The sequence below is a fragment of the Meriones unguiculatus genome, chromosome X (genome assembly GCF_030254825.1).
Source record: "Meriones unguiculatus strain TT.TT164.6M chromosome X, Bangor_MerUng_6.1, whole genome shotgun sequence".
In the NCBI taxonomy this organism is placed as follows: domain Eukaryota; kingdom Metazoa; phylum Chordata; class Mammalia; order Rodentia; family Muridae; genus Meriones; species Meriones unguiculatus.
The window spans coordinates 51,188,384-51,213,576 of NC_083369.1; the positions used below are offsets into that span (position 1 = coordinate 51,188,384).

The following is a 25,193-nucleotide window of genomic DNA, read 5'->3' on the forward strand; positions in this document are numbered from 1 at the left end:
ATCACTATTTGCAGATGATATGATAGTATACGTGAGTGACCCCAAAAACTCTACCAGGGAACTCCTCCAGCTGATAAACACCTTCAGCAATGTGTCCGGATACAAAATTAATTCAAAAAAATCAGTAGCCCTCCTATATACAAAAGACAAAAAGGCTGAGAGAGAAATTAGGGAAACAACACCCTTCACAATAGCCACAAATGACATAAAGTACCTTGGAGTAATCCTAACCAAGCAAATCAAAGACTTGTATGAAAAGAATTTCAAGTCTCTGAAGAAAGAATTAGAAGAAAATATCAGAAGATGTAAAGATCTCCCATGCTCATGGCTTGGGAAGATTAACATAGTAAAAATGTCCATCTTACCAAAAGCAATCTACAGATTCAATGCAATTCCCATCAAATTACCAACACAATTCTTTACATACCTAGAAAGAAAAATTCTCAACTTCGGATGGAATAACAAGAAACCCAGAATTGCTAAAACAACCCTCTACAATAAAAGATCTTCTGGGGGTATCTCCATCCACCTGATCTTAAGCTGTACTATAGAGCAACAGTAATAAAAACTGCATGGTACTGGCATAGAAACAGAATGGTGGCTCAATGGAACCAAACAGAGGACCCAGAGATAAACCCACACACTTATGGACACCTGATCTTTGACAAAGATGCCAAAATCATACAATGGAGAAAGACAGCATCTTCAACAAATGGTGCTGGTCCAACTGGATGTCTACATGTAGAAAAATGAAAACAGATCCATATTTATCACCCTGCACAAAACTAAAGTCCAAGTGGATCAAAGATCTCAACATAAAACCAGACACATTAAATCGGTTAGAAAAAAAAGTGGGGAATACCCCTGAACTAATTGGCACAGGAAACAACTTCCTGAACAGAACACCAACAGCACAGGCTCTAAGAGCAACAATCAATAAATGGGACCTCATGAAGCTGAAAGGCTTCTGTAAATCAAAGGATACCGTCAGCAAAACAAAACGACTGCCTACACATTGGGAAAGAATCTTCACCAACCCTCTATCTGATAAAGGACTAATATCCAGTATATATAAAGAACTAAAGAGGCTGAAAAGCAGCAAACCAAGTAATCCAATTAAAAAATGGGGAACAGAGCTAAACAGAGAATTCTCTGTAAAGGAATATTGAATGGCAGAGGAACACTTAAATAAATGCTCAACCTCATTAGCCATTAGCGAAATGCAAATCAAAACAACCCTGAGATTTCACCTTACACCCATCAGAATGGCCAAGATGAAAAACTCAAGTGACAATACAAGCTGGAGAGGTTGTGGAGAAAGGGGAACCCTCCTCCACTGCTGGTGGGAATGTAAACTTGTACAACCACTCTGGAAAGCAACCTGGTGCTTTCTCAGACAACTATCAGTGGACTTGGGAACGGGCATGCATGAGGAAGGGGGAGGGAGGGTGGGATTGGGAGGGGAGGACGGAGGGGCTTATGGGGGAATACAAAATGAATAAAGTGTAATTAATAAAAAATATTTAAAAAAATTAAAAAAAGAAAATGCTTTTTGCTACCAAATAAAAGAATTCTAATTAAAGTATCAGTAAACTACCAGCACATATATTTTTATCATGGAGTATTGGAGCAACTGTACGGAAACAAAGTTCAGTTTGATGATGCTAAGATTAGTTAACAAATCATGAATATATAGAAAAGGAAGCAATGTTAAGTGAAAGAATAAAATCACAAGAGAATATATAAACACCGATTATATCTATTATAATGCGTGCATGCTAAAGTCTATTGGAACACGGTTTGAAAGAATGTGAGAGTTTAATGTTAATTTACATTTTCAAAATGGAACAGTTATGTAAGTGCATACTAATTTGAGAAGAATGAAATGAAAAATGATTCCCTGTCCTGCTCCTAAAACATATCCACAATCACACATCTTTGCAAATAGATTGCAATAGAATATGATGTTCATTGTTTGTGATGTTATTACATTATCTATAAATCAAAGACTTAATTGAAGTTGTAACTCTTTTCTTCATTTACTATAGTCTGAGGAAGCATTTTTTGATCGTTGTTTATTATAGTAATGAGAAAAGAACAAATCTTTCCTCATATATCCTGACTATCATGCTTGAAATCTTTCTACACTATAAATTCTTTGCTTCCAATAGATAAATAAAGACAGTACAAGCTTGTTGTTGCCTTATTTTCCCTCATTTCTCTTAATACTCAGTTGTTCTTTCTTAACCATATCAGCAGGCAGGTGTCACCAGGCAGTTCATGTAGGAAAAACATGATAAAGAGACAACTCCCCTTTTCTCCCTGAGGCTGATACACTGAGCCTTGAGATGCTAAAATTCAGATTTATATGCAGCTTATTTATTCAATGTACAGAATAACTGTTCTTTACCAAACACCATGATGCTGTATCACTCCATAGTGGGCACATCACTTGATAGTAACAATTTGCAGTCACATATATTCTCCCTACTACAGTAAAGGTGTAGGTTGCCCTCAGAGTACTGACCAGTGAGTGCTTCCTTCCCATGCTATTCACTATAACTGGCTGTTTCCTGCTGGAAAGAAACTGTTCTGTCTGCTTTTGGTTATAGTTTAATTTAAAACATATGAAACAATTTTTAGAAAGCAACATGTTTTAAAGAAAGATCTTTTTTAAAAAAATAAGTCAGCTGCTTTGTTCATTAAAATGTATATATATATATATATATATATATATATATATGCTTCTTAAGCTTGGTGCCTTTCTTCTTTTTATTTTTACTTTTATTAATTACACTTTATTCATTTTGTATCCCCCCATAAGCCCCTCCCTCCTCCCCTCCCGGTCCCACCCTCCCCCCTTTCTGCATGCATGCCCCTCCCCAAGTCCTCTAATAGGGGAGGTCCTCGTCTTCTTCTTTCTGATCTTAGTCTGTCAGTTCTCATCAGAAGTGGCTGCATTGTCAGGGTTCTAGGTTATCTCCATGAATAGTCCTTGGTTGGAATATGAGTCTCTGGGAAGTTCCCTGTGTGTTCAATACCCATCCTGAAAGGCAAAGAGGATGGACATCCGAAGAAGAAGAAAACAGGAAACAACCTAGAAACATGCCACAGAGGCCTCTGAAAGCCTCTGCCATGCAGACTGTGAAAGCAGATACTGAGCCTGATGGCCAACTGACAGGCAGAGTGAATGGAATTTTATGTAAGAAGTGGGAAATAGTAAGAGCTGGAGAGGACAGGAACTCCACAAGGAGAGCAACAGAACAAGAAAACATTAAAATGTATATTGTTGCTATAAAATTTCTTTATAAGTGCATTTGGAAATTTTGATATAAAGCAATTTAAAATTATGTCAGCAATTTAAATGGAATCTAAACATGAAATGAAACTCTCTGCTACATTTATGATTTTGATTAAATAAAGTTATGAGCTGATAAAACTTTTGAAGTTTTATTTAGAAAGGAGCATGATATTGGCATACTGGCCAATAACATTGGGAAACTAATTTATTATCACATGATCTCCCAAATAATACAAATTAGAAAAAAAGCTATGAAATCATAAATAGCAAGCTATCTGGATTATATAAATGATACCAACAATGGATGATTGAAATAGCATTGCTTTTTAACCAAGAGGAAGTTTTCAGGCTTACCATACAGCATCATTAACATAGATAGCACTGAGCTAGGGAGATGGCTCAGTACATAAAGCATTTGTTATACAGGCAGAAAGATCTGAGTTCAGATTCCCAGGGTGGACATAAAGCTGGGCACAGTAGCATGTATATTTCTTATCCAGTACTCTCACAGCAAGGTGGGAGGTTGATAGAGTAGAATTTACAGGAGCTTCCAATACAATAGCCTACATAATGGCAAGCAAGAGACCCTGACTAAAATAAGGCAGAAGACAAGAAACAACAACAACAACAACAAAAACCTAAGACAGTCTTCTGACCTATATTTTCACTGGCATGCACATGCTCACTGGCACACAAAAGCACACATGCACAAATGTCATATTCACAAAAATGAAGAAAAAAAAAAACAGGTTTCACTGATCAAAGTGAAAGAAACTAGCCTGCGAATGTAGTTCAGTTGATAACGTGCTTGGCTAGCATGTATAAGACCCAGGGTTTTAAACCCATCACTAAACAAAGAGATTATACTGAGATATGCTAACTTCTATATGACTCCTGGAATATAATGGAGACTAGAAATATACCCACACCCTAACCAGTATTTTAAGGAAGAATTGAAAAGTATTACTTATATGTATAGATCTTATACAATGATTAATTGGAAAGCTGTCTTGTTTAAGACAAGGAAAGGGGTATATTTGAGAGATAGGAATTTGGGCCAAAATGTGATGGAACTCATTTACATAAACCATGTATGTATAAATATCCACCTACTTTTGTTCTAGTACTACTAGTAAGAATGCTGGGTAGGAAGTAATTGTTCACAAAATTACAGTTGAACTAAGTAAAGGACCATGCTTTATAGCACTTTAAAAAAGATACCCAAATAGTAGGTGGTGTAAAGAATACATGCCAAGTGGTGTTGTTTCTAGGCAATTTCTTAATGCTTCTGTGGCTAATGTACAACTCATACAAATTTGGGAGAATAATTAGAAAATGAGAATTTATGAAACAGATCTCCCATTTAATTTGTTCACCTGACAGTTGGCTTTGAATTAAAAATACTCAGATGACAGCAAAATGCTGTAAACAGTGCTTCAAATACTAAAACACATACTGCACATAAATAACATTAAGATAAGGGCAAAGACTGAAAAAATCAGTGACAGTAAATATCAATATTTACTGCTTTGAACATGTTTGACCAGCAGTGTAGACCATGATGAAATTACCCAGAGGGTAGTGCAATTGGCTTTTAACTTTTCAGTCCTAATTATAGCTAATGCCTTTTATTAAAGGTGTAGTATCAAACATCAGACATGTAGTTATGTGTGTTTAAGTCCATAGCTAGCCATCGTCCATTCGAAAGTGTATCTTACCATGGTGCTAGCCCATACAATTATATTCTTTTCCTCTCAAATCTTTGTATCAGTGTATACTTAGAAAGTTTGAACAAAATCATTGAATACAGTATTAATATAAAATTGCAGGAGTTTCAAACTCACTGTTGAATAATCACCAAAATGATTATTATTTGGAATCATCAGAAGACCATTGGCTGACATATAATTATTATCTTTCTTTATTAATATAGATTTTATCAAAATTGAATCATATAATTATCTAATAAATGAATGATAGACCAATTATGGTATATGGTTCATTACCTTACATCCCACTCCCTCTTAGTTTTATTTCTTCCTTCTATAGAATATTTATTACAAGTTAATTCTCCTCTGGAAATTAGTGTCCTTGTCTATATAATGAAGGGTTGGACTTTTGTTAAATAATACATAATTTCTTTTTCAGCTCTAAAACTCTGTGCTATATTTATCAATAAGACTTCTTATAAATATGCATATTTTTACTTTATTAATATATATGCTTTGAAAACTGCTGTAATACCATATCTGCTTTCTCTTGTGGGACAGATATATTTGTGAAAGTGTAGTCTGTGTAAAGAGAGCTATGAGGTAATCAGTTTTCAATTGATAATAAAGTAGTAGATAGTCTTTACACTCTTTGTAAAGGATTATTAGAAGTGACTAAATATTACCAAATCTTAGAGCATGTATTGTTATGATATATCAGAAGGGATGTATCAGCAGGGAAGATAAGCATTTAATGGAAATTTTCAGCCCATGCTCCCCTTTAAATATACTTTAAACTTGAAAGACAGGAAGTCTAAACATGGAAGGAGCTAGAAAACTAGGGTAAAACCACATCTCACAATTTTAGAGGAAGGTGCTTTATGTACTATCATGTATTTTCTAATTATTATTGATTTTTTTATTTGTTTCTCCAAAAAGGAAACATTCACACTTGTTCTATAGGAGATGCACTTATTATTTGCCTTCTTAGCATATGGATATACATGACCATTACTACCCAAGTTAGTACATGGGACAGGTGTATAGGGAGTTAGTTTTTGTCTATCAACAATATACCTATAGACTTGCTGCTTCCTCTTCTTGGTGCTACAAATTATAGTCAAAATATATGAGAATCTTGTGAATTGTGTTATGAATATTAATACTTATTTTATAAAATATACATATGCTGGGGCTGTAGAGAAGGCTCCATAATCAAGAGCTATTGCTGCATAATCATAATGACTGGAGGTTGAATCTCAGCACCAAAGTAATAATCTGCCTCAGGATCATGCAGAAAATGATAGAAGTATGACACCGTCTTCTTTTTCTATACACAAGCAACCACACACACACTCATACACATTTACACACAAATAAATCATTTTATTTATTTTAAACAATTTATTTTATAATTTACACGTGTATATACGTGCTCATGGAGGTCAGAAGCTGCAGTTATCAGATGATTGTAAAAGCACTCTACATGCTGATCGCCCTGCTTTGGCCCTCTGAAAGAACAGTAAGCCCTGAGCCATCCATCCCTCAACTCCTAAATAATTTTTTTAATACCTACATCAATTCTAACCATTTTGCACAAGTTCAAAATGTAGTCACAGTAGTTGAGCAGAGGTATATAAGGAGACAATCAAATCTAGTATTAAATCTGAGAGCATTGCTTATATAGACCTATAAGATATGATGAGCATAATGAAATCTGTACACGTAAAGAAGATAAACAAGAAAGTGGACATGGGGTAAGATGATCAATCCTCACTTAGAAAGACAAATGGGATGTGCATTGGATGTAGGACAGGAGCCTACTGCAGAGGGCATCTGAAAGACTCTACTTAGCATTGTATCAAAGCAGATACTAAGACTCATAACCAAACCTTTGGCAGAGTACAGGGAATCATATGAAAGAAGGGGAGTTAGTATGATGTAGAAAGGATAGGAGCTCCACAAGGACCAAATATATCTGGGCCCAGGGGTCTTTTCTGAGACTGACACTCCACCAAGGACCATGTATGGATATAACCTAGAACCTCTGCTCAGATGTAGCCCGTGGTAACTCAGTAACCAATTGGTTTCCAATAGTAAGGGGAACAGGGACTATTTCTGACAGGAACTCAATGGCAGGCTCTTTGACCTCCTTATCCCCCAAGGGAGGAGCAGTCCTGCCAGGCCACAGAGGAGTACTTTGCAGCCAGTCCTGAAGATACCTGGTAAAACAGGGTTAGATGAAAGGGGAGGAGGTCCTCCCCAATCAGTGGACTTGGAAATGGTCAGGGAGGAGATGAGGAAGGGAGGATGAGGTTGGGAGGGAATGAGGGAGCAAGATACAGCTGGAATACAGAGTTAATAAAATATAAGTAATAATAAAAAATTAAATTAAATTAAAAATAATTTGTGAACTTTGTTGTTTTGTTTTTAATTCTCTAAAGTAAGGGTGGGCATTAAGGATGATAAAGCACTTAAGAAAGAACCAATTTTAAAGTCTGCTGTATTTTTTAAATGTTTTTCTCATAAATATGCAATTCCATTTAAATATTGCAAAAAGCTGAATTGCAAATGTTAACCAAACATGAATAAAAAATATTAATATTTTCTGGCCTAAAATATAGTAGTTATGGATAGGCTTCTTTTAGGATTATTATATCTAAAATGTACCATTTTACATTGCAAACATATAGAGGACTGTCCCTAATATTATACAATATGAAGGCCTGTTCTGAGTACATTAAAAATAGAGTAGATGATGATTGCAATATTATAGAAACAGTTGTTTGTTTCTAACAGTGAATTAGTACTTATAGGTGATGGGGTAGGGGATATGATACCTGCTTTCTGTGAAACAGTAGAAGGACACAAGGTCATAGAAAAAAATTTCCCAGCTGCTGTTATTAAAGAAATTCTTTTATGTAGATGAAGGGCTTCTTTTCTTTCAGGTTCTTCTGGTTTTTCTCCTGCCTCTGAAGCCATAGCTTTTATGTGGCATGCACAGCGTCTGTGCAAGGCAGCCTGTAACTTCTGTTATTTAAACTGCCAACTGTAAAAATGGCTTAAGTTGAACCAGCAGAGGAAAATTGCCCCAAGAAGTCAAATGCATTTTTACACATTTCTTTAATAAAAGATTGTAAGGAATAGTTCCAAAAGTTTCCCCTCACACTTTTATCTCTGGTGGTTAGATTGTAGCTGTGCGCGAGGATAATTATTGACTCCTGTCAGATAGTTTGGGAGAGAGGGTGAAGAGAATCTCTCTGGCTTTTCTGTGTGCTTTGTCAAATCAGGTACTTTGAGCAGAAGTGCGAAGTGAAGGCTGATGCCAGGAAGTGCCTGGAAGCAGGACCTTGTGTTACTCTCTTGTGACTTTATTCATTTATTTATTTATTATTTTTAAGGAGTCTGATTTGATTGTAAAGTGATTGGAATATGACTGGACACAAACACATTTATTACAGGCTCAGCTGCCCTTACCATAGCATTAGTAAAAGAAGGCAAGGGGCAAGGGGGACCATTTTGATGTCAGTTCCATTTTTTTTAAAGGACAAATACTTTCACTGATGAGAGATAAACTGGCATCTGTAAAACTTGACTGATTAGTGACACTTTAATGCTTCCTTTTCCTCTAGGTAAACACACAGCTCTTTAATAGTCATCAACAAAAACTGAATAGGGAATATTGGAGCTGCTGAATCATTTATGCCTTATTTCTTTCTCAAGATGATTTTTTTTTATGCTGAGGTCATACAATTGCTGATATACTATATTGCCTATATTTGATACTTACACCCAATATTTAAGCTGCAGTGCTCTTTATTAAAGACTGTAATTTGACCATCACATTCGACTATAAGAGATTGTGTTTCTAACATATCAACTGAAGTTCGTCTTATTTTCTGACTTCTCTTTTTTATTCTTAAAAACGAATATATGTGATTGGGTAGCCCTGCAAAGCATTTTAGTTTCCCTTAATATTCGCTACTTTAAGGATTATAATGTTTTATAACAAAGAATACAGGATTTAACTTCTGCCTGTCCCTATCCCCAACCACAGCCACATTGCTTTTTTCATTGCATATTCCAGGAACTAGAGACATCGCTAAGGCATGAGTTACACCAAAGAAAAATCTAAGAGACAAGTCATTCCAGGAAAGTTTTGTTTGCCCAGCATTGATCATAGCTCTGCCCTGCTTTCCAGTTTCTAACATAGTCTCATAGTAATTCCTTCTATATTGTGATTCTTTTAAGTGAAATACTTTTAGATGTCTCACATGGTTTAAAACAAATGAGAAATTCATGTCCTAAATGTTCGTTATTCAGAATAATTAAGTTGATCAGTTCGGGGAGCAGTGGAAGCAAAATAATGGGGTCATTGAAGCAGTCAAACTCTAATGGGAACCTGAGCTCGTTCAGATATTAAATCTAATAATTGTTGTACACCTGTATGCATAGTTCCATTGAGCACATTCACATTAAAGGCTTAGTGGAAGAATTTCAGTGCTGTGTTCTGAAGGGACTTGGTACTGTTTTCACAAGAAAACACTGAACTTTTCTCGACAGTATGCTTTATTGTGATGTGTTAACAAGATTATGTGTGTGCCCATGTGTGTGAGTGTGAGTATTGGTGTTCTAGGCCTATCTGGAGAGCAAGAAGAAAATTTGCTTTTCTAAGCACGGTCTTCTTAGCATCAGAAGATAGTAAAAGATGATCTCAAGCACTTACTACCTATAATAAACTAAAGTAACTAAGTGTTGTGAGGCAGGGGGAATATAGAGGTTGTAACGCTATATGAACTACTGAAGATGAGGATTAACTAATCCCTACTCTCCATAAAATAGAATACTATGGAGTAGGATTTTTGTTACTGAAGAAGAAAGTAGCAATTAGGCAGTCTATAGAAACATGAAGTTTCATTTCTCAGGTATCACTGTAGAACAGGAAAAGCACATTGACTGCCATTGATTCTTCTACAAGATAACTAAGGACAGTTGACAGACAAAAAAATAATTCAAGATCTAAAGAATAGAAGGATGAATTTAATTTTGCCCTGTAATAGCCGCTGAACTAACTGATCTCCAGTAGAACTCTCATATTGAAGAGAGAAAATTTAAAAGATGTGCACTATGTCTTGGACAAGCATGAAAGACATATAATTAGCTCTCTTTACCAGAAAAGGCAGTTAAGGCTGAATTGACTTAACAAATGAATACAAACACACACAAATGGTTGCACACACACACAAACTTAATTATTCAAATGAATGTTGGGCTCTCTAATATTTTTACTTTCTCTTACAAACAAAAGAATGTGTTCACCTGTGTATGCATTTACATATAATTTTCTTTTCCTTTTACATTCTTAATACCAAGAAAATAGGCAAAAACGAAAGTTTCTTCCTTTGCACAGTTGTAGTAAAAGGGGTGGGGACTAGACAGAACAATTGTAGTATAAACCTCAAGCCATATCCTAACAATAAGTCAGAAGTTTTCAAATAAAGAAAGAAAAGAAGTATGATCCAATAAAAGAGGCTGATAATAAGAACAATAACAAATTCAAGGAAGAGCCAAACATTCGTCATTGCTGGAATATGAATACAAAAACTCAGAAGTCAAGTGATTATTGTAAGGAGCCATTTCAGAATATACTTACAGTAATATGATCAGGCAAGCCTTCAGAGAATGACTTTTTTTTTATAACAGTGTGGAAGGTTGGTTAGATGAGGGTAAGACCAAAGGCACGAAAAATTTAATAAGAACTTCACTTAAGACCTGAGACTGCTATTCCAACCAAGGATTATGCATGGAGATAACCTAAGACCCCTGCACAAATGTAGCCCAAGACAATTCAGTATCCAAGTGGGTTCCATTGTAATAGGAACAGGGACTGTCTCTGACATGAACTTATTGGCCTGCTCTTTAATTACCTCCCCCTGAGGGGGAAACAGCATTACCAGGCCACAGAAGAGGACAAGGCAGCCACTCCTGATGAGACCTAATTGACTAGAATCAGAAGGAAGGAAAAGAAGACCTCCCCTATCAGTGGACCTGGGGAAGGGCATGCATGCAGAAGGTGGAAGAAGGGAGGGATTGGGATGGGAGGAAGGAGTGAACCACAGGGGGGATACAAAGTGAGTAAAGTGTAATTAATAAAGAAAAACAAAGTGTGTAGGCAATAGTGGCCAGCAAAGCTGGCTCAGAAGTAAAAGGACTTCTCACCCAAGCTTGACAACTGGTACAAAGAGTGAGCCAACTTCTGGAAGTTACCCTCTATCCTCCACATGTGAGCTATGTCATGTACATATTGTACATTACACACAATAATAATAATAATTTTTATTTTCTGGAAGTTACCCTCTATCCTCCACATGTGAGCTATGTAATGTACATATTGTACATTACACACAATAATAATAATAATTTTTATTTTCAAAGAAATGTAGGTAATAGATAAAATTCTGTCCTGGAGTAGTTTAATGAGCATGAAAATGAGGAAACAGACCCAAGAATAGGTCATGAGCTATGAATGGTATATACTCCAGTACTTAGGAGGCTCAGTTAGGGGAAGTATGACTTCAAGGCCAATATAGGCCATATATAATATTTTGTCTCCAAAAGAACATGATTCAATAATTACAAGTAAGTGATTTGCTGAGTAACTAAAAAAAAAGACATCTATGATTATTTTTGTATTAATTCATATTGTATCTTAATGTAGAGTTTTCTATGACTTTTATAACAAAGTCCTACAAACAGAGTATCATACACAGCAAAAAATGTGCTATTTCATAGTTCTGGATGCTCGAAAACTGGGATCAAAGTATAAAACTGACCATGCTTCCTCAGAAGGTATTAATTAGGAAAGGATTTGATCTCAGCCTGTTTACTAGACCCTAGTGGTTTTATGGGTAGTAACATTGAATGAATTATTTTCTTCATCTTCAAATGTTAATCTCTCTTAATCTGTATTTGTTTCCAATTTGTTCTTTGTTATAACTATATAAATTATAAAGTATTAAGTGACAACCACTTCAATACCCTATAAAATAAATTACAAATAATTTAGTTTGAGACAAGGTCTCACTATACTGGCTAGATTTGTCTAAACCCCTCTATGTCTGTCTTCAGGAAGAAGAATAGTTGAAGTTTTCCACGTACATGTATATACCCATGAAAAGTAGCTCATGAAAAATACATAGTGTAATATAGGAAAGGGCAAATAATAAAATCCTCAAAATTACTTATACACAGTGAAGAAAAGAACAATAGTTTAAAAACCTAGACTGAAAAAGAAAGGGTTAGTTTGAAGATGAAGGAGCAGTAATGCTATACCAGCTAAAAGAAGAGAGTTTTGTTCCAGGAGTAATTGTTAATAGTATCATGAGCTACAGCAAGGTCAAGAAAAAATGAAGACTAAAAAGAAAACTTAATATTTACTGAAGGAATATGGTATGGATTCAAGATATGCCTATTTATAAATACAGCCATTGTAGAAAGTACCCTATATTTTGGTGGAATTCAACTCTGCTTATGAAATTTCTTTATATTTTATGCTTATGGAAATAGCATTTTTCCTAGATCACTTATTTTTTTTTTTAATCCATAAGAAAGTGCTTGCTACTGAGACATTTTTCCAAAAGTAGTTCAGTAATACTGACAGAATCTGTTAAAAGCAGTGTGAACAAATTTTACCTAGGTCTTGAGATTTTAATATTTATGGTTATAGTTCTTTGTGACTAGTATTCAGAACAGGATAAAATAGAGCATCTCAGAATGAGACTGCAATGTGGTTGGTCAGGAGAGAGTCTTCCAAGAAAGTCTCTTTCACTTCACTTCATTGTCTTTTTTTATGTAGTCAACACTGAAACACTTTGGGCTGCTAAATGTCATTTTATGCACTACTCACAACTTAACCATATCATCCTTTTCTCTCAGTTTTCCTGAAAAGATAGCACTTATAAACTATTTATGGTCCCACACAAATATGTGTATATGGGACCAAGTGACATATTTATATGTCTATAAATGCTCATAAAAGTTTTACTCAGAAAAAGAATCAATGTGCATTTAATTCAAGCCTGCTTTGTATTGAGGGAGCTCAAGAGGTAGTAGAAATTCATTTTGACCCATCCCAGTGCTCTCCACTTATAAAGGTAGTACACAAAATGTTAGTGAGGCAAATGGAATTGCCTACAAATTAAAAGCTGAAATGTAGGATCCATGGTACATTTGTGCTTTAGAGTCAAGAGGAAAAAAAGATAGATGAGGGCTAAAGATTTTATTTGAGTTTTGAAAAATGGATAGGTTTTAATAGAAAGGAGGAAACGACAAAGTGCTTTCACAAATTTATTTTTTTGCAGATTTTTTTATTGATTTTTGTCTTTAATAGAACACGGATATATTATTGGTTACTTGGGGTTTAGTGTTAATGCAATCAGACTCAGTAAATTTTAGTGCCTCATGTGAAGAATTTTTTTTTAATTTTAACTTTATTTTTTAAATATTTTTATTTTTATTAATTACAGTTTATTCACTTTGTATCCCAAAAATCTTAAAATGTAGTTAGCTAGCCATTTTCATAGAACAGTTATGAAAGCAACCTAGCTAGATTCAGTGGGGTAATCTGAGACTGATGAAGAATCCAACTGGGTGAAATGGCATTTGTGGACAAACAAAAATCCATGAAATGCAAGTTTACTAATTTCTCCTTGACATTTTTTATCTGTTTTTAATTAATTATTTGTTACAATGTATTCACTTTTTGTCCAGGCTGTAGCCCTTGACATTTTTGCTGCTACAAAATTTAGAGCCCAATATATCACACATATATCCTAATCACCCAGAGCTACTACCTTTAGTGTAAACCTGTTCACATTTATCCTCATGTGTTTTATCATGCAGTAAATTTTAATCTTTAAACCCTCTGAAGACCTTCTAAAAGTTAACCTGTAACAAATTTCCTTTGCTTTTTTGTCTTTTTTTTTTCTTAACACTTCAAATTAAGGTTGAGCCACATTAGTCTTATTTCAAATCCACCACAGCCTTTTGATCTGGGAATACTGTCTCTTTGAGAACACTGTTTACAAAGGCAAGTTGGCAGATGACTTGAAAGGAGAGAAACCTCACCATAGTAATTAATGTGGCCAGTCCACTATTTCCCTGATTTTCAGAGTAATAAAAGAGATTGTGGGCTCATTGTAGTTAGAATAGAAACTTCTAGTGGCCACAATAATTGACCTAAAATACTTTTAATATACGGCCATTTCAGGATAATAGCTACAAAAAGAACTGTGAACTCCTTCTGTTGTTGCTAACAAGACAAAAAAACTGATAAAAATAAATCCAACATTTCTTTTTGGTCCATATATGCTAGGCTTAATACTATAAAGATGTGGCTTCTGATCTAGTTATATATTGTCACCTCATATGTATGCAGCAGATCTGTGTGGTATAATTAGACTGGACAGAACACCACTTTGTAAATCCAAGATGTTAGAATTCAGGGTCACCAGAGTCCATTACTGAAAGTAAACTGAGTTGGAAAAACTTTCAAATTGGAGTTTAAATAAGATGTCTACTTGGTAACTCTGTAAAATTGGACTATTCATGTGAAGACTAGGTTAGTACTGAAAACTACATGACACTCTAATCTGTTTTTGTTTGTCTCAGGAACAGAAGAATGATACAGTGCATATTTTCCAGTTAATAGTAAGTCAATCCATAATGATGATTTCAGTCTCGTAATACATTGGCTCCCGTGTTGATCATGTGCTGACTGCTATGTCACATGTTCTCATGTGTAATTTCCCTACACTGTTAGGTAAAATGGTATCAGACCCTGGGATAACTCAGCTTTAAAAACTCTTTGTTTGGAGTCTTATGAAACCTTCCTTAGAACAATGTTCCAAGTGTCTACTTGACCTTTAGGCAATGAAAAAACAATCAAATGTATATGTAAGCCTTGATCTTTTCAATTCACTTAAATACTTATCAAACAATGCTATAAGATATACTGTGCTGGCAGTATTTACTATACCTTATAAATGAAAACACACAACTTGAAATACACCCTACTTTGGAAAATAATGACATAAGGAGTTCACTGAGTATTTTTAATAATGTTAACTATGGAACTGGAAATATCTCATATCAGTTGTTTTTTTCATATTGGACTCTTTTACAACAGAAAATTTTGTACCTTAAAAAACAAAATGAGCTTCACTTCTTTCTGCATGTCCCTTCATTATTTTTTTTGTGTGTGTGTGTGTTGAACTGGCTTACTACTAAGTTAAGCATTAGCTTGTTATCACACACCATGTCATACATTACTTATTAGGAAACTTATGAATCAGCGGCCACTTTTTTTTGGGGGGGGTCGCAGAGACAGATGTCCACCACTGTACAATCAATAACAACTGATATGATAAGAGGATATTGTTTTTCTAAGTTAATGCACACATACATACATACAGACAGACACACATATATGCATGTGCACTAGACAATTCCAACTGGAAATGGTGTTAGACATGTTAGGCACAATGACATAAAGTAACTGATTTTGCTCTAAGAAAATATCACCTTTTTCATGGTCATGATAAATCCAAGTATAAGCTATATTGTTTGCTTCCACTTCTTACTCAACCTTCTGTGGTCGGGCTTCTGCTTGCCCTATTTCACTGAAATTGCTGTCATTAAAATCTCAAATGACCTCCATATTTATTTTTTCAATTGATATATTTTTAGTAATTACAAATTATTCATTCTGTATCCCAGCTATAGCACCCTTCCTGGTCCCGTTGCAATCCTACCCTTCCTCCCTTTTCTCCTCCCATGCCTCTCCCCAAGTCCAGTGATAGGGGAGGTTCTCCTCCTTTTCCATCTGACCCTAGCTTAACAGGTCTCATCAGGAGTGGCTTCTTTGTCTTTCTATGTGGCCTGGTAAGGCTGCTCTCCCCTAAGTGGGAGGTGATCAAAGAGACAACCACTGAATTCCTGTCAGAGAGAGCCCCTGTTCCTCTTACTAGGGACCACACTTGGAGACTGAGCTATCATGGGCGACATCGGTGTAGGGGTTCTAGGTTATCTCCATGCATGGTCCTTGGTTGGAGTATCAGTCTCAGAAAATACCCCTGTGCACAGATTTTTTTTGGTTCTTTGTACTCCTTGTCAAGTTCCTGTCCCCTCCAGGTCTTTCTATCTCCCCCTTCTTTCATAAGATTCCCTGCACTCCACTCAAAGTTTGGCTATGAGTCTCAGCATCTGCTTTAAAACCCTGCTTGGTAGAGTCTTTCAGTGGCCCTCTGTAGTAGGCTTCTGTCCTGTTTCCTGTTTTCTTCCTTTTCTGACATCCATCCCATTTACCTTTCTTGAGTGAGGATTGATCATCTTACCCAGGGTCCTCCTTCTTGATTAGCTTCATTAACTGTACAGATTTTATTGTGTTTATCCTGTATTAGATGGCTAATAACTACTTATAAGTGAGTATATACCATGTGTGTCTTTCTGTTTCTGGGATACCTCACCCAGGATGATATTTTTTAGTTTCTACCATTTGCCTGCAAATTTCATGATTTCCTTGTCTTTGATAGCTGAGTAGTATTCCATCGTGTAAATGTACCACAATTTCTGTATCCATTCTTCCAATGATGAACATCTAGGTTGTTTCCAGATTCTGGCTATTACGAATAAGCTTCTATAAACATGACTGAGCAAATGTCCTCATTGTATACTTGAGCGTAGTTTGAATATATGCCTAGGAGTGCTAAAGCTAGATCCTGAGGTAGCACTATTCCCCATTTTCTCAGAAAGTGCCTAATTGAATTCCAAAGTGGTAGTACAAGTTTACATTCTCACCAGCAATAGAAGAGGGTTCCCCTTTCTCCTTATTTTCTCCAGCATGTGTTATCATTTGAATTTTTGCTCTTAGCCATTCTGAAGTGTGTATGGTGAAATCTCAGGGTCGTTTTAATTTACATTTCCCTGGTGCCTAATGACACTGAACATTTTTTTAAGTGTTTCTCTCACATTCGATATCCCTCTGTTTAGAATTCTGTTTAGCCCCATTTTTTAATTGGATTACTTGATTTGTGGCTGTTTAACTTCCTGAGTTATATATTCTAGGTATTAGCTCTCTGTCAGATATAGGATTAGTGATGATCCTTTCCCAGTCTGTAGTCTTTTTATTTGGAGAGTTGAGTCTGTTGATGTTGATAGATAATAATGACCAATGAATGTTACTCCCTTTTATTGTGGAGTTGGTGATGTTACTGCATTTCAGTGCTTGCTTTCTTTTAATTCTTTGTTGTGAAGTTATCTATAGCCTGTGTTTTCTTGGGTGTAGTTCATATCTTTGGATTATAGTTTTCCTTCTAATATCTTCTGTAGGGCTGGGTTGCTGTGTAGATATTATTTGCTGTGGAATATTTTGTTTTCTCCATCTATTTTGAATGAAATCTTTGCAGGGTATAGTATTCTGGGTTGGCATCTATGGTCTTCTAGAATCTGTATGAAATCTGCTCAGGCCCTTGTGGCTTTCATAGTTTCTGTTGAGAAGTCTGGTGTGATTCTAGTAGGTCTACCCTTATATGTTATTTGGCCTTTTCTCGTTGCTGCTCTTAATATTTTTTCTTTGTTCTGTAGATTTAGTGTTTTGATTTTTATGTGACATGAGGAGTTTCTTTTATGTCCTGTCTATTTGGTGTTCAGTAGGTCTCTTGCATGTTAACGGACATCTATTTCTTTAAGTTGGGAAATTTTTCGTCTCTGGTTTTCTTTAAAATATTTTCTGGATCTTGGAGTCCGGAATCTTCTTTTTGTCAATTCCTGTTAGTCTTAGATTTTGTCTTTTCATGGCATCCTTTATTTCTTGGATGTTTTGTGTTTGGAACTTTTCTGTTTTTACTTATTCTTTGAGAGATGTATCAATTTCTGCACTTGTATCTTCAGCACCTGAGATTCTCTCTTCCATCTCTTGTATTCTGTTGGTGATGCTTATCATTGTTGTTCCTAAGCTTTTCTCCAAGTTTTCCTTCTCCAGAATTTTCTCTGTTTGTGTTTTCTTTATTTACTCTAATTCTGTTTTCATGTCTTGCACCATTCCCTTCATCTCTTTGAATGTGGATTCCTATCTTTCCATGCTGGCCTCTTTTTTTGTTGTTGTTTGTTTCATCTCTTGTGCCTCTACATTTGCCTCTATTTCTTTGGGTATATTTGCCTCTTTAAGAGCTTTGTTTGTTTCCTCTCTATATGCTTCTACTCATGCCTCTGTTTGTTTGGCTTTATTTTCCTGTATTTCTTTGAGAGCCATGTTCATTTCCTCTCTATGTGCCTCTAATAACTGGATAAGCATAGATTTGAGATCATTTTCCTGTGTGTCCAATCAATTAAAATGTCCATTGATTTTTGGGGTTTCTGGTGAAGCCATAATGTCCTGATTTTTGTTGGATGTGTTCTTCTTTTATCTGAACCTTAGCTGTTTGTTCCTGGAGTCTGTACTTCAGAGTGGGTCCATCTGTCTCTGGTGTCTGGAGTGTTCTTCAAGAAGATGAGAGAGGACCAATGATTCGAGAGTGGATGTTGGTGTTTCAGCTGTAGCTAAGGGAGGAAGGTCGCAGACACATGTCAGCAAGCCTGGGAGTGTGTGTAGAAGTGTGCCTTTAAGGACAGGGTGGTAGAGCATGTAGATGCCTGGAAGGGTGGAGTGTAAGCACAGAAGGGGTTGCTGGAGCTGTTAGAGGCCACAATGCACATACACAGGTGCCCTGAATGCCTCAGTGACCCACAGTCCTGTCGTACTGTCCTCCAGGTATTCAGATCTCTCTGGGTTGCACCATCTTTACTCCAGGAATTTTTTGCCTGGACTCCACCAGGAAACCCACAGAACAGGAGCTTCGATGTTGAGACCACTGTCCCAAGGATGCCTATGTTGTCCACAGTGGGGGTGTGGGTGGAAGAGATCGAATGTCTGTCTGCTAGCATAGAGGGAACCTGGATCCGGGGCTCTTCAAGCATGCACTTGAAGGTACACTCGCTTGCAGGCCTAATTGGGAAGCACAGGATTTCCACTATTCTCTACTCTTGGAATTGGTCCCCCAGGGGGAAATGAAAGTGTAGGAGGTCTGTCAGCTCAGTGGTGTCCACTGTTTTTCTGCCCGGCAGGGAGACCCATACTTGGGGTAGCCGCCTCTGCTGTCTCAGTCACCGAGTAAGGAGGTTCCTGCTTGGGGCAGCTGCTGCCTGCCACAGCCATAGGCCACAGTCCTGGGAGCCTTTACCACCACTGCCTCTGCCTTCTCTCAGTCATTGAGCATGAAGGGTCATGCTTGGGGCAGCTGTCTCTGCCCTCTCAGTCACTGAACATGGAGGCTCCTCCTGGGGCATCTGCCTCTGCTGTCTCAGTCACCAGGCATGGAGGATCATTCTTGGGGCAACTACTGTTGCCTCATCCGAGCAGGGAGTACTGTGCTTAGGGCAAGGGGAAGTGCAGGGGCGGTAGAATATTCTCCAATCTCATACCCTGGAGATGTCCATGGATGACCTGGATACAAACTGGCCAAGCTCACAGGTTGTCCCCTCTCAACCTGGAAGCCTCAATGCTGATGTTCTGGCTTCAGCTGCCCCCCCTCACCAATTTCAGAGTTTAGGATCCTGTGTCCCTCAGGTACAGTTGGTGATTTTTACTGCCATCTTGTACTTGACCTCCATATTTCTAAATTTCATAGTTTACTGCCTTTATTTTACTGCATCTTTCTACAAAATATGATGTTATTGCTTATTCTATTTTTCAGAATTTGCTCTCTTGTTCTGTGTAGTTTGTACTTACTTTCTGTGCCTCTCTGAATATTTATTGACTATATTCTTCATGAATTCCTCTTCTTGAACTCACCTCTTAAATATCAGTAATTCCCAGGATCTGATAAGCAAGTCATGAATCTCAGTCTGTGTACTTTTCTGTGTGATGGCTTAATTTACCATCTATTCAATGAATCTCTGAAATTGCTCTTAATGCTGGTCAGTCCTCTCCCCAAACTTAAGTCTTAGTTGGAGTACTTAATGGCTTGCTGATCATCTCTGCCCAAATGTTTTGAAGGCATTTCCAGCTTGACAAATACCAAGCTGAACTCACCTTTTCCTTGAAAGTTCCTTCTGTTGCAAGTCCTATCTTACTTGATAGAACCACCATTCCCACATATGTATAAGACTAGAAAATTTCAAGTTGTCATTTATTCCTTTAGCCACCATGTCCAATTAATCTCTAATTCTTATTTATTGTCTCTTAAATTAACTCAGCACATTATCATCAAATGACACTATATATTACAAATTTACTCTCTGTTGCATATCTGAAATTCAAGAGCCTTAAAGGTGCCACATAGGATACATCAGTCATCTGGCCAAAGTTTGTTGTTTTTAATCACTGTTGGATTTCTTATAGATTCATAATATAAATTTTTCTCCTCAATACAATGTCTTCCCCTTAGACTATACAGTTCCTCTTAGTCACTCATTTTAGCATTTTCAGCTAGTTACAATACTACCTGCACTTGAAAGTCCTTCCCGAAGTATAACTCTCACACAAAACTTCATCTGAGTATCTTTTTCATGTTCCTAAAGAGTAGACCCTACTCTTGGCCTTTCTGTCACTGGATATCATTGTATAAAAACTCCAGATGAGTGAAAATGTCTTTAGGCAGAAGTTTGACACTTTTCATTTTAATATCCAGATGCAATATATTCTTTGAGTTATTGACTTGATTCATTGAGAACTATGTATTAGGGTAGAGAGGAAGCATTAACACATCTCCATCAGACTAATTTTTAAAACAAAAGACCTCAAACACTATATCATGAATACCAAAAAAGATACTGTCATATTTATCTATCTTTCTAGCACAATGCAAGGCACACAGTCACTCTTTAGAAAGGATAATTGTAATAATTGCATGCTTGGACTCTGCTTATAAAAAGCAAGCTCCCCCCCCCCCATTGATTTCCAGTGAGCAGAGTACTCGGTAAAGCAAATTAAAGATCAACAAGTTTCCCGGTAAAACTGTTCTTCTAGGAGTAGGGGGAAAATGAATGACCAGTTTCTGTTAGTTGTATCATTAAAGCCATTCTGGAATCTATAGAAATAATCTCTTTTTACCCTTAAGGACAAATCTAACCAGACAACTGGAATCCTAAAGCAGAGAAGTAATAGAAAGCAGTCTGGCAACATTTCTATATATATATTGGATGACAATAAGATAGATAAATAAATAAATAAATAGTTATAAAAGATTTTCATTGCTTCCCAGGGGCATAAAATACCCTAGCCTATTATGACTTGTGAAATAAATAAAAAGTCAGAACATTGGTAAATTCTGATTTCCTGCCTGGTTTTTATTACGTTTTTGTTTTTATGTGCTAAGGTGAAAAAGACTTTTTTATATACATCTGTTTGCAACCTTTCTTATTGTCCCAGAAGTGGCTAAAAATTGTCATAGTGCTGTAATTAGGCTATTTATACTTCAAAATGTGTAAAATCTGTTGCTGAAATCTTTAGAACTTGACTTTTATAATGGCATGTATTAATAATACTAAGCTTTTAGTCTATGTCAGGTACCATCATGCTCCTTTTCCATTAGTCATTGTAGCTATGCTGTTAAGTACATAGTTAATATTATTTATTATTTCCATGACAAAGAGGAATATAAATGGGGAAACAGCTATTAAGGGGCAGACCAAATATATAAACCCATATGGCCATGCACTGAGAATTTGACCTATCTGCAACACTAAGCTATGGATATTGATTATAAGTGGAGACAAGTTTCTTGTTTGATCCTTATTGATTGACCTGTGTGTGTGCACATGTGTGTGTATACTCACAGCTGCATGTATACATGCATATACTTCATATCTATTGGAATATCAATGTGGAGCAGGTATGAATTTATTTCATTCTGTCCTAATACCTATAGTATAAGTATTAGCTCCATTTTGAAGATGAAAAAATTGATATTGACAAAGCTTCATTTATGTAAGTGTGAGGTGAGCTTAATAGAAGAGTGTGTCATAAATCTGCACTAATACTTTCAAGTGCTGCTGAATGTATCTTTTAGCTTTGCCTATACCATTATCATATTGGTACAAGTGGTGTAAAAGAGAATAATGCTGTTTCTTATACAGTCCAGGGCCCCTCTGCATAAGGATAGTACTGCCCACAGTGTGCTGGGTCCCCTCCATTAATTAGACATCTAGAAAATGCCCCACAGCCACCCATACAGGGCAATCTGGAAGCAATTCCTCATTTGAGTTTCCCTCTTTCCAGATGTGTCAAGCTGATAACTAAAATTAAATATCTCAGTAGGATACCTTCTTAAAAATAGATCAGGATCATTTATCATCTATGGAAAGAGTCTTTCCTATTTGTTTTTGTTGTTGTGTTTTGTTTTGTATGTCTGTTTTTTTTTAAGTTTAGCATACTTTTGTAGCTGGTATTTTTAATTTTTAAATTATTCTTCTCTCATATATTACATCCTTACTGTAGTTTCTCCTCTCTCCTCACCTCCCAATCTCTCCCTTCACCTCCCTTCTCCCACAGATCCACTCCTCTTCCTTTTCCCTTCATAAAAGAGCAAGCCTCCTATGGACATCAATCAAACATGGCATATCAAGTTGCAATAACCATAAGCACCTCCCCTCATATGAAAGCTGGACAGGGCAATCCAGTAAAAAGAAAGGGGTCCGAAAAGCATGCAGTAGAGTCAGAGACAGCCCATGCTCTCATTGTTAGGAGTCTCACAGGACCAAACTACTCAACCATAACATATATACAGAGGGCCTTTTAAATCCTTAAATCCTTATCAGTCTTTGTGGAGACAGTCATTTGGAGAGTCATTTTTTTTAAATTACAGTTTTACAAATTAGAATCTAAGATACAGGATATATATTTATAACTGATAATTATGTGAACACAAATTTGTTTAGCCTCTAAAATTTTTATTTTTCTATCAGAGTAGTCTGAAGCCCTTAAGCAAAACAGGTAATAGAACCTATTTTTTTTGTCTTTTTATTTCTCCTTTTTATTATAATATATTAAGTAGTAGCATAATCAATAAGGAATTAGCACAGACATCATTTTTTTAAAAAATATTTTATTGATCAGAAAGAAGGAGAGGAGGACCTCCCCAATCAGTGGACATGGGGAGGGGCATGCATGCAGAAAGGGGGTAGGGTGGGACTGGGAGGGGAGGAGGGAGGGACTTATGGGGGGATACAAAATGAATAAAGTATAATTAATAAAAGTTAAATAAAAAATATTTTATTGATTTTTATATGTATTAGTGTTCTGCCTGTATGTATGTCAATGTGAGGGTTCCATATTCCATGGAACTGGAGTTACAGACAGGTGTCAACTCCTCTCTGGGTTCTGGGAATTGAACCTAAGTCTTCTGGAAGAGCAGCCAGTGTTCTTTTTTTATTATTAATTACATTTTATTAACTCTGTATCCCAGCTGCATCCTGCTCCCTTATTTCCTCCCAACCCCACCCTCCCTCCCTCAGCTTCTCCCTGCCCCTTTCCAAGTCCACGAATTGGGGAGGACCTCCTCCCCTTTCGTCTGGTCCTGTTTTATCAGGTACCTTCAGGGCTGCAGACAGTGCTCTTAACTGCTGAGTTATCTCTTCAGTCCCAACTCAGACATCTTTTTAATTTTTTATCAAATATTTTCAATGTTTTTTGATCATATTCTTTCCCCTCTTCCAACTCTTCCCAGATTCTTCCCATCTTTCTACCAATCCAATTTCCCAACTTCATGTTCTTTCTTTTTCTCAAAAAGAAAAATATGAAAACAAAAATAAAAATCAAAACAAACAAGAAGACAAAAAAATACCAAAACAAAACAAGTACACATTTTGTACTGGCCAACTATTCCTGAGCATGGGGCCTGCCCTGGAGTAGGGTTGATAGACCCAGTGACATTCCATTGGAGAAAACTGATTTTCATTTGCCCTTTCCCAACAAGTATCAATTGCAAATAGCTTCTTGATTAGGGATAAGACTTTGTGCTGCTTCCCCTTCTTAAAGATGGTTTTGTCTGGTTTGAACCTGTGCAGTCTTGTGCATGCTGTCCCAGTCTCTGTGTCTCATATGTGTATCAGCCATGTTGTGTCTGGAAACTGCTGTTTCTATGGAATCATCCACCATTTCTATCTCTTATAATATTCTCAACTCTTCTGCGTAGATTCCCTGAGTCTTGACAGTAGGAGGTTGGTAAGGATATCTAATTTAGGACTGATTGCTCTAAAGTCTCTCTCTGCGTATTGTCAGACTTCTCTTCTTTAAAAATTAAAAACAGTGTATGATCTGTAGCTAATGACAGAACATAATATCCTATCTAGATTTTACCCTTAATTTAACAAGTTATTAGTGCTTGATATAAAAATATTTTGTAAAGAGGGAAATATACAAAAGAAAAATCATTGTGTGGGCATGTAGTTCCATCCAAAGCCTAAAAGAAAAATAATGATGCTACCTTAGAGGTTACTACTGGATTTTTGGTACATGTCCTTTCAAAACTTTTTAGAATTATATATGTTTTTACTAATGGAAATATGGCATATTCTTTGGTAATTTTCATTTCTCACTTTAAAATGTGGACCTTCTTTCTATATGTAGATGTATATGCATCTATATAATAATTTGGAGTGGCTACACAGTATCTCACTATATGTAAGTTGCATACTATATAGAATCTTATGATGACCTACAAGCTATACTGAATACAAACAGGGTCTTAGAGAACATTTGAAAAAATAGCCTTTTGTGTTTTTACCTGGTCTTGATCAGATGAGGATTGGTGTTTTTCCAATAGACTTAAAATGATTCATTGAGATTGCTTCTGAAAGAAGTAAGCTGTTAGTAGCTATCTTTATTGACTCAAAGTCGTCCAGTGCTCAGGTTGTACATGGGTTGCATTAGATACTAAAATTATAAAGAATTTTCTGTCAGTTGTGAATATATGAAATCAAGAAGGTCTGTGCTTGCATATATACCACAGGCAAACCAAGGTGAACACCAGAAGGCCTGCTAACACTCCCATGCCTGCCCATTCCTTCAGATGATTCATGGCTGCAGCAATCCATGTTGATAATCCTGTGGCTAGTCCTGCGTCCACTCTGGTAGAATTTACTGTGAC

At 36.4% G+C, this 25,193-nt stretch overlaps 1 protein-coding gene across 5 annotated transcripts in view; it reads left to right on the forward strand.

The window, feature by feature from the left end:
• Diaph2 (diaphanous related formin 2) overlaps window positions 1-25,193 on the forward strand; it is a 980,694-nt gene that overhangs the window by 939,850 nt on the left and 15,651 nt on the right. Inside the window, exon 28 of one of the 5 annotated variants that reach the window (XM_060375359.1) lies at window positions 14,680-14,718. The exons of the other annotated variants lie outside the window; for them this stretch is intronic. Within the exon in view, the coding sequence (XP_060231342.1) occupies window positions 14,680-14,693 (14 nt within the window). The 3' untranslated portion in view covers window positions 14,694-14,718. The remainder of the gene's footprint in view (window positions 1-14,679; window positions 14,719-25,193) is intronic. 5 annotated transcript variants of the gene reach the window in all.